The 18,259-nt window shown below is 38.4% G+C and overlaps 1 protein-coding gene across 3 annotated transcripts in view; it reads left to right on the plus strand.

The window, feature by feature from the left end:
• The window catches only part of Afg1l (AFG1 like ATPase), a 217,662-nt gene that overhangs the window by 135,280 nt on the left and 64,123 nt on the right, over nt 1-18,259 (plus strand). For all 3 annotated transcript variants that reach the window (XM_063253978.1, XM_063253977.1, XM_063253979.1), the window contains exon 8: nt 3,001-3,083. In XM_063253978.1, the coding sequence (XP_063110048.1) occupies nt 3,001-3,083 (83 nt within the window). The remainder of the gene's footprint in view (nt 1-3,000; nt 3,084-18,259) is intronic.

Consider the following 18,259-nt stretch of genomic DNA (forward strand, 5'->3'; position numbering starts at 1 on the left):
TACATTTTATATAATAAGCAAAAGTGCTTTTTCATGATAAGAATCTTTTACTGACTTAGATATAACATCTGATTGTGTGTGTGTGTGTGTGTGTGTGTGTGTGTGTGTGTGTAATCTCTAATCCTTTTTCTATTTTGTTTTAAGTTTTGAGACAGGGTCTCTCTAATTTCTTTAATTGCCCCAGGCTGAGCTTGAGCTCAGCATCTTCCTGCCTCAGCCTTCCAAAATGCTGGGATTATGCTGCTGGGATGCCATGACTTATGGCACAGTACTGCTTTTTAAATAAAATGTACTTCAATGGGGTAAATCTTTTCAATCTTTCCTTAAGAGGTTAATATGTAGCAGTTTTAAAGGATTTTCTCTACAATATCATTCTTTGTTCAAGCTGGGAGTGGACTAGAAGCTCTCTAAAGTTGTATGAGGTGGTCATTTTTCCTAGGAGTATTATTCAGGATTGCTAAAAAAGGCATACAGTAAGCAAGATGTGGTGGCACACGCCTCTAATCTCTACATAGTAAGACCCTGTCTCAGGAAACCCAAAACCACACAAAACCAGAAATACACACAGTTGATCTGAGGAAGGTGTAAATTGCTATAATACAGTTCTTTTAGTTATGACTTTCTGTCTGAAGTCAACAGCCTTTGACTCCTGAGAATGCTTATAAGAGTGTGTTAACCTCCTTTTTCTTCTCAAATTTCCTAATTGCATTTTTAGATTGTACAATTGTATTTGTCCTTTGTATACATAATATACAAATTATTTTGAAACAAATTTCATTTAGTGGCTGATTAATATTATGGTGTTATGCATTAGAATAGGACGGTGCTAAAAAGTCACAGGTTTTGTAAATATACCTCAAAATTAGGAAGTTACTTAGAGATCCTGCTGGTTAGATTTACTCTCAGCTTGGAAATACATTGTTTCACCCTTCTGTAAAGGTCTTTGAAGAATCTAGGGCAAGTGATTAAAATTTGAAAGTTTGAGGTTTATTTTTCTTTAAAAATATAAACTGAGTGTTAGTATTTTTCAGACAATTAAGAGCTAACGTCTAAGGGCTTTGGGTACAGTTCTTTTGCTGCTGATTATGTATTCCTTGGTGGTGATTAGGGAATGTACAAATGCAATCATTTGGTAGGGCATAATCACTCAGATGTTCAAGAAGTTAGTTATCCAGAATGAGAAATTGAAGCTTGTATAACTTCTGCTAGCATTATTTTTTAATAGAAAAAAGAAGCTTTTGCTAAATTAAGAACATTGAGTCATGTAAGATACCCTGCGGTTTAAAGGAGATAGCCTAGACCAAGTACATTTATATGAAGGCATTGTTATACTGTACATTATGTTTTTGGACAATGAAGTATTCCTTTCCAGTGGCATGCATCACAGAGCTTGGGTCCTGGAAGTGAGGCCGGAGGCAAGGGTTTGAACATTGAGGAGGGATGTCTGTATGAAGATCAGTAGGTGGCTGCTCAGACCAAGCAGTGTGAGGAGCCATGATTCTAAAGTCCAGGCAGCTGGATGCGTGTGTGAGGTGTGTGCTTACAGATGCACCTCGGAGGGTGGAAGGAAATGAGCCTAGGGGAGAAAAAAAGGACTTTAGTGACACGGGTTTGAAAGGAGGCATCTACATCAGGAAAGGACATAGAAACATTGGTGGCTAGAACAAGAGCAAAGAGACACAGTCAGCAGCTCCACCTATGGCGGCATCATATTAGTCGTTGGTGATAAAACACGGTCACTAATATTAGGTCTAGCTCTCTTGGACTTCTTCTCCACTGTGGTGCTTAAGACCCATGAGATGTAGCCTCCAGATTCTCATTCCAGGGTAACGGAAATTGGGCTGTGTTAAAAATTTAAAAAAAAAAAAAAACAGCTCATGGGTCCTTACCATGAGCCAGAGGTAACTGTGGGCCTGGAGGAGAAACAAGAAGCAGCTTTTCCATGAGCCAGTGGCAGCCATGGACTGGGAGGGAAAAGAAATGGGAATTAATCCTTCCCATGAGCCAGTGGGAGGAAAAACAAGCACCCGTGGGCCAGGAGGGAGGAGAATCAGGAAGCCAGTTTGCCCTTCCTGTGAGCCAGCCACAGCCATGGCTGGGAGGGAGGAGAAGTGGGGAGGCATTATGGTAGCACGAGCTAGCTGGTATGCAGGCTGGCAGACAGGAAGAGCCTTCCGCAACTGGCTGATTCAGGGGAACACAGACCGAGTTGATAGCAGCTAAGGTACAAAAACAACTTAATGCTTGAAATGACTTTTTGTTTTTTGGGTTGTTTTTTATTTTGGTACCAGGGATCAAACTCATGACCTCATGCTTGTGTTGCTAAGCTAAGTCCTGGTCCTAGTGCTTGTATTGTTTGATTGATTGACTTTGTAGGCCTAAAGCTGGTAGTCTGAGCATCTATTTAGAAGATAACAATATGCAATACAGCAACTACGGGGGATTTTCTTCTGTCTTATTTTTGAATTCTAATATATTTGTTTTGCGTTTTATTGTTTTGTTTTATTCAGTGTTTTGTTTTGTTTGTTTGTTTTGATTCTGTTCTGTTTTGTTTGATTTTATTATTTTAATGGTATGAGCAGCAGTTTTGAAGATGAGAACAGATATCATGGTAGCAGTTGTTGATTTCCAATTATCCTGTTTTGAAGTCCTGCGTTACTTTCACTGTTTTGTTTTGACTGGCTTTATTCTGTTTTATTTTGTTTTTTTCTTTTTAAAAAAATAAAAACAAAACAAAACTCTAGGGAAGTTGTTTGAAAAATTTGCTGACAATACTAGTTTGCAAAATTTCTGGAAAGTATGATGCAAATCTTATTTTTTAAAATGTATTATGTTGGTTTAATGTTGCAAATTGAATTTTATGAATCTTAATTTTGTCCTAAGAGCATTATTTTATTCTGTTAAAACATTTCATGAATTAAAGACATATTATTTAGCAGAAAGCTTACAATTCTGAGCCACTCCTTGTTTGAAAAGACATTTTCTGTGTTTGGTTTGTAGGAATATTGCAATACTGTCCAGCTAGATTCTGGAATAGATTACCGAAAAAGGGAACTGCCTGCTGCAGGAAAGCTCTACTATCTGTAAGTTTGTGTGTGTGTTTAATTTAATTTTTAAAGTTTAATATCTAACAACCTACTAGGAAAATAAACACTTCAGTAATTAGAGCATAAAAGACTAGTTCTGAAGTCCTCAGCTTTTAAAACAAAATGTTACTGTACTAACATCTTTAAATTGTGTTTTTTACTATCCATATTTGCATCACTTATAATGTGTGACTGGATGAGACCCTAATTAGTTTTTTGGGGAGGAGGGATGACAGATGGTTAGAGGATGATGAGCATCCTCTTTAGAAGAGGCTGTGGTATTAAGAGAATATCTTTAACGTGCTAAAGTAATTAATTATTTGTGGACATCTTCTGACAAATGTGCCATTTCCACTCTTCCCAAATTGTTGTTTTATTTTGTCAGGCAATCTGTTTTTATTTATCGTGCTTGATTGACTTCCACACATAACTGATATAAAATAGGTTCTGTACACAAATACAAGTGGGTATATTTTGGAGTCTTTTAAAATAAGATTTTCCTGAGGCAGAACAATTTATAATAATAGATGTATTCAGCATGCGCAGTAAATGCTGAAAAACAAATAGTTTGTTTTAAAATGTCATTTTGGAGAACCTGAAAAGGAAAAGTGGCTTACAAATGTAAAGTGTTGTTTGGTATGTGCCAGCAGTGTTTGGCACATAGTGGGTTCTCAGTAAATAGATCTGTCTAAGGGCTAATTGTAGTTTAACTAAAAGGCATGTTTCGGGTAATTTAAATTTTGATGACAACGTGCATATGAGGGGTTGAGAAAAGTTCTTGTCTCTGCCACCTTGTAAGCAGAAGTACTTACTGTTTTTGACATAGAAATTAGCTAGCAAAATCTCATAATTAAAATTACATACTTTACTCTGCACCAAAGGGACTATTTCACTTTATTATTCAGATTTAGATAATTATTACAGGAGGTTCTTCATCGACCCTTAAGTAATTTGTCTTTAAAGTACTTTATAATTTTAAAAATTCTTACAGTGCTATTTATTGCTTTAATTTGGACTTTTTTCTTTCCAGTTTCTTTTATCTTGGTGTTTTCTGGTTATGTTATTTTTCTAACATTCATAGCATTTTCCTGAATTTTGTTGCCCATTTCTTCCTATCTGTGGTACTTATAAATTAATTAATTAGGATTCCCTTTATTCTTTTTTTTTTAAAGAAGAAGTTATTATTCCTTGTTTTTCCACAAAGTATGTCTCTGTGTGGAACAATTAAAATATTTTCCTCATGGGAAGTTCCTTAAGTAAATCTGTTTCATGATCCTGAAGCGATCTCAGTGGGATTTACTGGAGGTAAAAAAAAAACAAGCCGCTTTGGCTGGGAGCACGGCCACTTTCTCTTTCTGACTTACCCTCTGTTGCCCCTTATGCTTTCTGATTAAAGTAAGATGATTCTAACACAATGAAATTCATTTTTATTCGTGAGACATGTACTGGGGGAAAATGGATTCACACATCCTCCCAGAGTACAGGAAACTAGGATCTATAACAGATACTCTGACACTCGGGAAAAGCTTTCTTTAAAAAAAAAATCCCCCCCTTCACTAGATAGATAGATAGATAGATAGATAGATAGATAGATAGATAGATACATTTTCTTCTCAAGGAAGACATATTTGTTTATAAATTTAACATCAAAAGGGCTTGATCTTATTCATAACCAAGATTAGAGAGTTGGAGGCACACCTCAGTCAAAGGATAAGGCAGGTGCATTCTTGAGGGACTTAGGAATTAAAAGTCATCTCAGCAGTGTGAAAATAATATTAGACACCAAGATGGAATGCTAGGGATGTACATTTTAGTGTTTTACATGAACACTCAAGTACAATTTCTTTCATGGCAGAGTAAAAGAAAATTTCCTTAGGTCATATTAATATTTCTGATTTAATTAAGTTCTTTTTATCTTCTCTTATAGGAAAACTATTAGTTTTCCCCCTGTAAAAGACTTTAATATGCTGTGTGATATTTTGCCCTGTGATAACATGTATTTCCCTTTACGTAATACCCTCTGGCAAACATCTGGGTTTGGCTCCTGGGTACCCAGGACAGACTACCCCCTGTCAGTTTCACTGGAGTCCAACTGCTTGAAAAGAAAAATCAAATTCTAACTTCTCTCCAAGGGAATGCCAAGCAGTATCTCAGAATTTCATGCAAAACAAAATTCCACATATGATTCTTAACTAAATACAAATATTCATTAACTCAGTATTTCACTAGTCTAACTTTCAAAAAGCCAATTAAAAATCTCTGAAAGTAAAACCCATGCAACGTCAAGAATTCCCAGAGATTTAAAAAACTGCCCCTAAAGTTGTCATGGAGTAACTCCTGTCATTTATAATATTGTTTGGTTTCCACAAGAACTAATTTATATAAGACATTGTGTATTCATTTGCAATTGATCTATTTCAGGGTTTTGTTTCTTTGATGGTTTTGGTTTTTTTGAGACAGGGTTTTGCTGTGTAGTCCAGGCTGGCCTTGTGGAGTGCTGGGATTACAGGCACAGGCCACCACATCCAGCTGCTTCCAAAGAATTTAACCACTTTAGATGAACTCTCTGCTGTGGGCTGGTGATGCTAGGGGTCATTATTTTATATTTGCAATGAGTGTATCTTTTCAGACAGGAGACATTATTGTTGAAGGAGTTCCTGGGATGCTGTCCCAGACCATATCGCTGTCATTTTTGTGAAGGGACCCTCGATTCCCGGTGAGAGTCTGGGTCACCTCTACACTTATGTTGAGTGGGTAGACAGGGTGACATTGTGTCATCTCTCAACATGGTGCACTACAGACACAAATTCGAGAAGTGGGCAAAACCTTGCCTTTTGTGGCCTTTCCTTTTATCTTTAGGAGCTGAATATTATAGGTTTCTTTTTCTATCAAATCTGTGGAAAGGCCCAGGGCAGAGCTGTTTCCTCTTCAAACACTATGTCTCCTCACACTCACATACAAAGCCTCCATGTGGGGATTATGGGTCACCTTGCAAATAATGAAAAACATAATTTACAGTGTGTTAGATATAATCCAATCTTTTTTTATTTTTTTTTTTTGGTACTGGGGATTGAACCCAGGGGATTGAGTGCCAGGCAAGCTACACTGAGCTACGTCCCCAGCTTTTCCAATATTGACAGTTTTCCTTGGTTGATATATGCATGCCTTCATCGACCTTCTGAGCAAAAGTTTAGCTTACAAAAGAAACTTTTTTCTTAAATACTTTTATCAGAAGAAAATTCTAGTCACAAATATCACCATTTTTCATTTGGGAAACACCTATTTCAGACAGGAAGTAATTTTGGATAATATATCTTTGAATACCATTTTTAAAAAGTCTAACTGTCGATTAGCTGACAAAAAACTCAGTGCTTCAAGGTTATAACTCGGTTTTAGAAGAGGGTCTGTGGGAAGCAGGACTGAAGCCCATTCTGGCTATGGCTGAGCCTCATACTTACCCAAATGAAAGGCTTGGTTTTTTGGCCTGTGATACTCCTCACGAACACTGCCGAGCCTCCAGCTGGAGAGAACCAGATCAATGAACATTTAAAATGTTCCTCCACATCTTCCCACACCTAAAACTTGGGCAGAACTTATCACTTTGGTGCTGTCTCCTCCTAGATGACCAGTGTGTCTGGGCATCGTAGAACCATCTTTCCTTCCCTCTGACTGTAATTCATTTCTGAACCTGTGTCAGACTGCAGAGAGCCAGCTGAAACAGTCTCTCACATTACAGCAAACTTTCCATGGTCGTAGGTCAAATATCGACCAGCTGGCTTCCTTTCTCGCATTTTCTCATCTATCATGGGTATTCAGCCTTTTGTCTCACCCAGGCCAGAATGACTGGAGAGAATTGTAGTGGGCCTTGTATAAAATACATAATGGAATAAATGTACGTAAGTAACAAAACTTCTTTTATTTCTTGTATTTTTATTATAACATTTAAAAAGGAAGGTAACATAAATATAAAACTAGAAGAATATTTGACCTTATTTTTATGAAGCCACTGCATCAATATCTGCTTTGAGGAAAGTGATTCCTCATGTTTAATAATTAAATAAGAAAATTTTCATCTGCTTAATAACAATAAAACATGTCTCCACCAGCACACATACATAGGGAGGCTGAAGTGCTGCCATCAGGAACTGCTGCATCTGTTCTCCGTTTCACAAAGGGACGTAACCTCTAACGCTTACAGGATTTGATTCGTCTCTGGGGGGTGCACACCGAAAGCAGAGGCAGCGCTGTGTGGTGCTTTCCCGTCACCCGCATGGTCTGCACTCAAGCTCTGTGAAGTTAAGGCATGAAAACGCATGAGCTTGCCAGGTGTGGTGGGACACTCCAGTAGCTCTAGCACTGAGACGGGAGCATTGCCATGAGTTTGAGGTCAGCCTACACTATATAGTGTTACCGTATCTCAAATCCCCCCCCCCCCAAAAAAAAAGTTTATGATCTCATGGGGCAGCTTTACCAGGGGGCCACGGCTTGGACACGCCTGTTTGAAAGCCTACTATGTTCATATCATTCTGAATTCTGACACTGGTTGACATGTTGTCATAATAGAAGAGTGATGGTATTGATAGGAAAATACCTTGCAATAAAAGACGTAAATATGTTAAGCATTTAAAAAGTGCAGAAATCTATTCATATGGAGACAGCTGTCTAATGCAGCAGATGCTGCAATATTCCTTTTTTTTTGGTGTTGGTGGTGGCTGTTTTTTTTTTTTTTTTTTTTTTAATTTAAGAGGAACAAGAGAAAAACACAAAACAAAACAAAGCGGTGTAAGGGTACTTGTAATACAGAACTACAAAAAAAAAAAAAACATAACAGTAAGAAATCACCTGTTAGTAGATTACATATTATCATCTTGAAAATAGTTGCTCAAATCACAGTATCAAAGAATACAAGGTGGACATTCAAACAGGGAGACTGCAAACAGCTGTGTTCAATGATCCAAAAACATTGATATAGTCAGCTATTTAACACCCCTAAACACACTTGCTGTTATATCCGTTAGAGCTCTTTTTCTTTTTTCTTTTTTTTTCCCTCTCTTTTTTACAACAAAATTTACACATTTTGGATTTTATTACTCCTTAGTGCTTATTACTTTTTTTGGGGGGGGGAGAGAATACAGTCAAATATGGCAAAACAAAGCTGTCAGTCAAAACCAAGGATAGACATAGCACATGGTATAGAACAGAGTACAAGGTTATCAACAATGGTTATCAACGTTGTCTCTTGTTTCCTTAAAAAGAATTGTCTATCTCATTAGATATTATAAAGTTGGACAAAACAGTAGAGAACAAGACCAATAAAACTTAGGCATTGTAAACATTACAGGACTTCCAAAGAAGACAATAGTCAAACCAGAATGGGTAACTTAGTGAATCTTATTGTCTTCAAAGTAGTTGCCTATGTCTTCAAACTTGATACTATCATATAGAATGGAACAGAGTCTAATCAGTCAAAACAAGATCGTGGGAGTATTACAGGACTTCAAAACAAGTTAATAGGAAATCAAAAAGAGTTACTATTTATATATCCTAATTTTTTAAATTTTTTCTTTAATTAAGACAAACATAAGAAATGACTAAATAATTTTTTAAGAGAATAAGGGGGAGATTGAGATAAAACAGGACATAACAATATAACAATAGAGGTCAAAGTATGACTGTTTCAGCAACCTAGTACTTCACCACCATATAACCTGACTTAATAGTAGTTACCATAGTGTCTGTCTTTTTCCTTGAAATATTTGGATAAAACTTCATATACTCTAGCTTCAAATATTTCCATATCAAGAAGCCCAGAATAAAGCCTTTCTAATTAATGAATGAAACCTTTATAAGGCTTCAAGGCCACATAATGGGGAATCATGATTACCTCATATTTTTATATATTTGAATCATTACTTACATTAGGGAAACTATTCGGTATTCACACATGCGAGATTGATTTATTTCACTTATGAGTATGGTCTCAAGCTGCGCCCATTTATTGGTAAATATCTCAATGTGATCCTTCTTTATAGCTGAATAATACTCCATTGTATAGAAATACCACAACTTTTTTATCCATTCCTCAGTTGATGGACACTTGGGTTGTTTCCAAGATCTGGCGATTACAAATTGTGCTGCTATAAACATAGGTGCACATATATCACTGTGGTATGATGCTTTCAGTTCTTCTGGGAATATGCCTAGAAGTGGAATAGCTGGAATAAATGGGATTTCCAGTCCCAACTTTTTGAGAAATCTCCAGACAGATCTCCACAAAGGCTGTACCAGTCTACACTCCCACCAGCAGTGCAGGAGAGTTCCTTTTTCCCCACAGCCTCTCCAATGCTGCAGTATTCCTAGTTGAAGTAGTAGATTTTTCTGGCCTCTGAGATCCCCCACGAGCTGACAAAAATAGCACCTGACCTGGCTGAAGATCCCATCAGCTCACTTCGTCATTTTGTGGGAACAGTGTTGTATCCTCCCAGGAAGTCTTGGTCATTGTGGAGACTCTGGCCCTATGCCTGCCTGCTGCCAGGTCCGATTGCTAAGTGCAAACCAGTTAGTATGAATCAAAGGTTAGTGTCATACCATTTAATTTAGCGAGACCAGTCTCTGGACCAAGGCTTCCTGAAGTGTATTCCTCAGGCTGCAAGAGACAGAATTTTTTTGTTTCTGTCTTTGTCTCTATCTTCTGAAGGTCTAGAGAGTTGATCTAACTATTCTTTCAGTCTGGAAGGCATGATGAAGATATTTTTGTTGTCAACAGATTATATTTTACTTCTCTTTAACACCATAGTACAGAAGAATATATTGTCATATTCATAAACTAAACACTTAGGCAGGAAATAAGACAGTGTCAGGAATCTGGCTCAGAATAATCCAGAGTGGAGAAAAGAAGGAGAGGTATATGCAAAGGAAGCCTGGCCGAGTGTCGAGTGAGTAATTAATATATTTTATTATACTTTTCTTTCCACACATGTGTAATTTTCCATAATAAAAAGTTTAAAAGCAGATAGTTTTCTCTGTTTTTTAGCATGCTTGCTAGTCTTATTACATCTATTGATCTTCCCCCCGAAATTGTATTGCTTTTCCCTTTTGCTTTCTGATTTGTGTTGGATTCATTTCTGTACTTTTCATGATTTTCTTTGTTTTGCTTATTTTGGATTTAATTTGCCCTTTTTCTCTAATATTTTAAGATCATTTAAGTCTTTGGCGTTAAACCTTTCTGTTCTTACATTTTAAAGTTATTAAGTTTTCTCCTAGGTACTACTTTGAATGCATTCATATTTTCTCTTTCAAGGTAGTGTTACGGTTTGTGTCTGGATGTCCCCTCAAAGTCTCATGAGGTCTTAGGCTTTTTGGAAGTGGGGGAACCTAGAGTTTGTGATTGAGTCGAGATCCAGTTCAGAGATTAAGGGTGTGGCTGCTGTGCCTGCCCCAGGGCAGGTAGCCTGGATACAACGTAAGGCCAGAAAGAGTTTTCCTCTCTCTCCATTGTGTTCCTTTGGCTGTTTTCTGCCGCCCTGAACCGTGCCCTCTGCCGTCTGCCACTCTGCCTTGGAACCAGCAGATTATGAACAGTGAGCCAAATAAACCTTTCCTCCCTTAACTTGCGAGTGTTGGATATTTTGTTTTGGCAATGAGAGAAAATTAACAAAGACAGTTGTGTTCTCTCTGTTGTCCAATGTGATCTCCAACTCATGAGCCCGCGGAATTCTCCCACATAATGCAGCCTTCCACGCTGCAGTCACGCACTGCTGCATCCAGCTTGCACTCCACACATTAATATGTCGTCGCATGCTCTGTAATGTATTCTTTGATCCATGGGTGACTCAGAAGGGTGTTTAGTTTCCAAACATTTGGTAATTTTTCTATATATCCTTCTGTTACTGGTTCCCCAGTTTTATTCACTATAGAGAGCTAACGCTGTACGAGTAGAATACTTTTAAACTTACTGTGTTTTTTATGGCCTAGAATGTGATATATCTTGGGACAAGTTTCTCATGCACTTAAAAATATATTCCATTGTTGTATTGGGAAAGTGTACTTTGTATCATTTGATCAAGTTAATTGATGGTATGTCCAAATCTCCTATATCTTTACTGATTTTTAAAATATATCCCCTTTGTCACTTACTGAGATGGGCTAAAGCTATATTACAGATTTGCCTATTTTTACATACAGCTCTATATGGTTTTGCTTCATATATTTTGAAGCTTTATCATTAGGTGTATAAATGTCAGGATTGAAATGTTGTATTGATAAATCGATCTTTTCATCACATGAAAGCAAACTTATTATTCCTGTAAAAATCCTTGCTCTTATGAACTCTGATAATCTCTTTCTTTTAATGGGGAGAAAGGAATTTAAACCATTTATGTTTATTTGATTAATGACATGGTTGAGTTTAAATGTACCATCTTGCTATTTTTTTTATTGTTCTTTGTTTTACATTTTCTTTTTTCTGACTTTTTGGCATCAATTATCTTTTGCGATTCCATTTTAGCTTATTAAAGCCACCTGACACTTTTTTAGTAGCTACGAGTGAGGATCGTTCATTTAGTATAGTCCGGTGATGGTGAACCTTTTAAACACCCTGCTTCAGCACGTCTAGTCTGTCTTTCAGGAATACACTACCTGACATGTATATAAAAATCCCATAGCTCTGTATTTCCATTTCCACTACACTGGCTTTTGTGCTGCTGTCAGTTTTACTATAGTCATCTTTATGTATATTTGTTACATTGTTTTATTATGCAAATATGAACTGTATTCTGTAATATTATTATGTGTTATTTTGTTATGTTATAAACTTCAAAATACATTGCTATTGTTTTTTGCTTGGTCAATACTTTTTTTTGGTCTTTTCCTTTTTATTGGTACCAGGAATTGAACTCACGACCGCCTCTTGCAAGGCAGGCGCTTATGCCGCTGAGCTAAATCCCCAGCCCCTGCTTGGTCAATACTTTAAAGATGTTTTTTAAATAACAAGAAAATAATAAGGAAAATAAATAATAAGAAAAACGTCTTTTACATTTATCTGCATACTTATCATTTCTTGTTTTCATTTCATTGTGTAAATTGAAATTCTTATACAGTATCATTTTCCCTTTTCCTAAAGCACTCTGTTAAACATTTTTGGTAGTAGTGGTCTGCTAGAGATTAATTTTCTTATATTTTATAAGTCTTGTGTGTCTAAAAATACCACTATTTTGCTTTTACTTCTGGCAGACTGCTGCTGACCACAGAGAATTCTAGGTTGGCAGGCTTTTTGTCTTTCTTGCATTAATGATGTTGCTAGCTTATCTTCTAGCTGGGATTCTTAGTGGTAGATTCTGCCAGCCTGGGGCTTAGCTATCTCTCACGTGACATCTGCCCAATGTGGTACCGGGCCCAGAGAAGCAACTTCTGTGTTCTCCTTCTGGTTCCAGAAGTAAACCTCTTTCCCTTTCCACGCTTGCACCGATCCCTCTCCAATCCCAAGACTGCACCAAGCGCTCCACCTCCAGCCCCCAGTAAATTTTTCTGTTTCCTGTGTTGCCCACACAGATGCTCTTTCATATCAGCTGTTGATAGAGTTACTGCCCTCCCAGACTCCTCCCCAGCCAGACCTGATAGAAGTCCTTCTGCTTCTTCGTTTGCACCCCAGAGTGTTGGTTTTTCTTCCGCAGCCCTCCCGTGTCTGCACTAAAGGCCTCTTTTTCTCCTTTGTGCCAAAATCTAACAAGTTATCAGTGAGAAATCTACGCTCATTCTAATTTTGTCCTTCTCTACATAAGGATATATAGGGGCAGATTAGACGGACACAGAAAAAGAAACAAAACAAAAAATACAGATCAAGATTCAGATGGCAAACACGGTAAAATCATGACATGCTTATCTGAGTACCATGTGCTTAAAAGACGTAGTACTTGTTAAAGTGTTACTCAGACTTTACTGCCTGCTTGAGAAATCCCCAAATGACCTTGTCCCCTTCCCAGACACAAAAGCTAAGACCCTGATTGGCCTAGATTACACCAGTCAGTGAAACAGTTATTTTTAGAAACTAGGTTACCCCTGTAAGTATGAAGTGCACCCCAAACTCCTGGGGAATTCTGGTGGGCTGGCTTCTGTCTTGTAGCTCCTTCTGCTGTTAAGGTAGCTCTTCCTCAGCTTGCTTGGCAGTTGCTACACTTTATTAAGTGAACTTTGCCTTCCCATGGTATCTGGCTTGAGTCCCCCATTTCCCACGAAGAGCCCCACTTCTTCACCCTTTGCAGAGGGAGAGTAAGGATGAAAGAGAGGTGTAAGGGCATCCTGGGGTGGGGCAGGACCTCTCTCCCTTCCCTGCTGGACTCGGAGATACAAGTCTTACCCCTGGCTGTTTTGACACTTTGCTTTGTGTGGTTGGCTTTAAGCACTTGGATTATGATGTGTCATTGTACAGTTTTCTTTTTTTTCAAATTTGTTACAGTTTTCACATCGTATGTTCTAGTTCTCATCTACTTATCTTTAAAATTTAATTTCTTTCCTGTTGCTTCTTTTCTCCAGCTTTTAGTGCTCCATTTACACCTCTGTCTGGCTGCTTCACATTGCCCCACAGTTCTTTCCATTTATTTTCAGTGTTTTTTCTTCTTCTGTTTCTTTTGGGGTAGTTTCCTTTGCATATGTCATCTGCTGTATCTTATCTAGTGTATCATTCATCTTAGACATGGGGTTTTCTCTCTTAGGAGCTCAACGTGGGACTCTTTTTAAGTATTTTCTTTGTCTGTTCCTGTATAAGGCCTTCCTCTGCCTTACTGAGCATGTAGAGTATCTTTATAATTACATCTTTGTCTACTTTTTTTTGGTGGTAGTGAAGATTGAATTCAAAGAGCACTGAGCTATACCTCTGGACCTTTTTTATTTTTTATTTTGAGGCAAACTGTCACTAAGTTGTCTGGCCTGACCTACAAACTCACAATCCTGCCTCAACCTCCAAGTAGCTAGAATTACAGATTTATACCACCATGCTTGGGTTTTGTACACTAATTCTATCATCTGTGTCATTTCTGGTCTATTTTAATTGGTTGGTTTTTATACTCTTTATGGATAGTATTTTCAGGCTTCTTTCTGTGTTTATTTTTTATTAGATATCAATATTTTGAACTTGTGCTTTCGGTGCCATATTTAAGAAACCATTACCTAATGCAAGGCGACAATAAATTTGTGCCTATGTTTTTGTTGTACCCCCAAAAACAAGTCCTCTGATGTCTGTTGTCAAGAGGCGGCAAGATGTCTTTTAAAAAGAAGCGCTTTTGTTTAAACTGGTACCAGTGGCACAGTGCAGATGGAGTTTGCAAAGCTGTGCAACTGGGTTAGAATTTTGACAGATTTTTATAGTGATTAAACCGCTGATGTGATGAGAGCAAGAATGGGGAAGTCTTTGTGCCCCTTTGCTTGGGGTTGGAGACGTTTCGCAGTTGGTGGTTAGCCCTTTCTTTTCTTGGTCTGCTAATTTCAGGAATATTTGTTTCTTACAGAATGAACAAAGGTTAACACAGCATCATTTGTCTCTCACAAAGGGAACAAAGGTTGACACAGCAAACAGGTTACTAAGGTGATGACACATATAGAACAGTACGTCAGTTAATTAATCTATAACTATGTGGTCGTGTTCCAGGTACATGATTACTAGGGCGATAATCATGACACAGCTCTTTGTGCTAATAACAATCTTTTTAACTTTGCATTTTAGCCTTTTTTTGGGGGGGGGCACGACAGTTTTCTTTGAAGAGTTTTTAGCTTTAGCTCTTACCTGTATGTGTCTGATTCATATTGGGTTAATTTTTACTTATGGTGTGAGGTGAGGATCTAACTTCATTCTCTCTCTCTCTGTTTTTTTGTTTTTTTTTTTTTTTGAGACAGGGTCTCTGTGCATTTCGGGCAGCCCTTGAGCTCACTTTGTAACTCAGGCTGGTCTCAACAATCCTCCTGCCTCAGCTTCCCGAGTGCTGGGATTACAGGTGTTAGCCACCACGTCGGGCCATTCTCATTTTTTTAAACATATGGATATCTACCCGTCTGAGCACCATATTTTAGAAGGACTGTTCTTTCCTTGTTGAGGTGTGTTGGCACTTTTTTGAAAATCAATCTACTGTAAATGCAAGGATTTCTTTCTTTTTTTTTTTTGTCTTTTTCCTTTTTATCGGTACTGGGGATCGAACTCAGGACTGCCTGCTTGCAAGGCAGGTGCTTATGCCGCTGAGCTAAATCCCCAGCCCTGTAAGGATTTCTTTCTAAACTTTCAGTATCTCACTGATAAATTTATCTACCTTTACAAAAATTACCACACTATCTTAAGTTCTCTATTTTAGCTTTGTCCTAAGTTTTGAGCTCAAGGAACTATGAGCTCTCAGGCTTTGTTCTCCCGCTTCCCATAGACTTCAGTGGATACCCTGAATTGTTTTTTAAAGTTTCATATGAATTTTAGGATCAGCTTGTTACTTGCTACTGCTAAGAAGCAAGCTGGCATTTTGATAGGGATAGTGTTAAATTTTAAATTCTTTGGGAAATAATGCTATCATGATCATATTAAATCTTTCAATCCATGCACATAATATGTTATATTATTGTCCTGGGGCTACCATAACAAATTCCACAATCTGGTTGCTTAGGATAACAAAAATTTATTCTCCATTGTTCTCTCAAGGCATAAAGTAAAAAGTCAAGTGTTGGTAAGTTGGCTTCTTGTGAATATTGTTTTGGCATTTTTTGACTTAGAGGTGGATCATTCCAATCTATATCTTTATCCTTATATAGTGTTCTCCCTGTCTCTGTGCCCAAACTTCCTCTTCATATGAGGAACCAGTCATTGAATAAGAAATCACCCTAATTCAGTATTTCCTCATTTTATCATGATTACATTTGTAAATGCTGTTTTGAGGTACAGACCTAGGTGACTTCTGGGAAGATGGCAGAATGGTAAGCAGCAGAGAAAAAGCCCCTCTTTGAGATTTGGGGTCTAGACATTGAAATGTGGTGATGTGAGGTTAAAAAAAAAGGAAGCAAGTGGGCTCCCCTGGTCCCGGGAGGGATCTGAAGGGAGACTGAAGCCCACAGGGAAAGGGAGGAGGGGGAAGGGTCAACAAAGAAGAAGGAGGTGGCTATGGTACCTTCTGCCCGAGTCTGGACTCACTGCCTGGGAAGAGCAGTTCAAACCTGTGGACACACGGTGTCTGCTGGTGACCCCAGGACCTTCCCCAGAGAGATGCGGCAGTGCAGTGGAGCAGTGGACGCCAGGGACCACACTGGGGAGCGGCATGGATTCAGCCATCCTGCAGGAGACGGTGACTGGCCAGGAACCGTCTTGGAGAGGGCCCACTGAGCTCAGAATTCAGACCAACAGCTGTCTCTCAGCAAATTTCAAGCCCACAGAAGGTGCGCTGATTGCAGCAGGCTGAACGGTCTGGATCCAGCCTCAGCCAGAAACCAGCCTCGGCTTGAGGAGCAATAAACATTCAGCCCAGCTGAGGTGATCCACTGGCCCACCATGAAGCTCGCTGGGATGAATCAGTGCGAGCTGGACTCTGTCCCCACGTGTTGTCTGCTAGCGACAGCAGAAACACGCATTGAAGAAGTGAACATGTTTTCACTCTTTTCTTTCTTCTGTTTTTTTCTTTCATTGGTTGATTTTCTTTTTATATGAGTGTGAGTGTGAATTTAAGTTTTTTGTGGCTGTTCTGTTCTTCCTTTTATTTCTTCCTTCTTTCTTTCCCTCCAGTCTTCTGTACTAGTTTCCCAAAATTTACAGGATCCTCTTTTGCCCTTCAGCCTTGCTTCTAATCTCTTCCTCTTCTTCTCCTCCTCTAACCCATTTTAAACACCCTGCCCGAGGGTAAGGTTGGCATATTGAGGGCTTATTTACTGCATATAATTTTCTGGTTTGGTTTGGATTTTGTTATATAACAACAACATTCCGTTAAATGTAGCAAATTCATAGTTACCTCAGTTTGCCATTTTCTAGAGTGCGTTTGATGCTATTGTTATTGCTGATTGTACCACTTTAGCCAAAATGATGTAATTGTTCTAATAAGCTGTTCTTCCTGGTATTCTAACATTAATATTGCCTAAGGGTCATGGAAAATACTGTGGACCAGTGTCAAAAAACCAAGTATCGGGTTCTTACCTAGATCCCCAATTTCCCAAATGAGTGTAAAGCAAAGGCTTAAATAAGTAAGACAAGTGGTATAACTTTAGTGCTCCATGAGGATCAAAACCCTTTTGCCAAGTTCAAGACTCTGAGGGCTAAGACAGAGATTTCTGTGGGCCGCCTATATTTATTAGGTCCAAACAAAGAGTGGGGAAACTGAGGAAAGCATGGGAAATGAGCAGGACCTTGGGAGTCACTTCAAAGACTTCTCCAAGTAGGAAATTTTGCCAATTAAAGAGAATCATCTTATCTCCATGATGACATTTATGGTTGGAGTGAGACTGCAGGTGTGAGATGCCTGCAGCTGCAGTCTCTACTTAATTAGGGTTGAAGCCAAGTGTCCTCAGCTGTGGCCTTATCGTGCCCTTTGAGGTATCTCTGACATCACAAGCCACACAAGGTGCCTCTGCCAGGACCCATGACTTAAAGAGGTTCACTTACTATGAATCAGCTCCTATCAAAGGCAGGGGGCCTAGGCCTAGGACAGACTCACAGATAAACATAGCATGCCAATTAGTTAATTTTAAATCCTGCTCAGAGCCGCTTCGTAGTGGTCTCCAACAACCAAGGGCTGAGCCAAGCAGGCAGCAATTTCTCATCCCTAATCAACTGAAAAGGACCTTATCACAGACTCAAAGCCCAAAAACCAGCAACTCCTGCAAGACACTGCCAGAAGTAGTCTTTTCCTAAGGGTTCTACATATTAGCAATGAAGCTACTCACTATAATCAATTTACAAGCTTCAACCCAGGAATTAAACTAAAAAAAAAAAAATAGAAAATGAAAAGACACTTAAACTAGATGCAAACCTGATACCCAGGGACTGATGAGGTGTGATAATCTAAAAGCCACCCACATGGCCTCTCTGAATTGGTAACAACAAAGCAACTGAATGAGCTTTAGAAAAAATCAAAATAAATAATTTCTCAATTATTGCAGAGATGGCAACTAAAATGAAAAAGCGTGCTTAGTGAATCTACAGCAGATATAGATAAAAAATAGAA

The sequence above is a fragment of the Cavia porcellus genome, unplaced genomic scaffold (genome assembly GCF_034190915.1).
Source record: "Cavia porcellus strain 051 isolate PalLab524CR breed Dunkin Hartley unplaced genomic scaffold, mCavPor4.1 scaffold_7, whole genome shotgun sequence".
Lineage (NCBI taxonomy): Eukaryota > Metazoa > Chordata > Mammalia > Rodentia > Caviidae > Cavia > Cavia porcellus.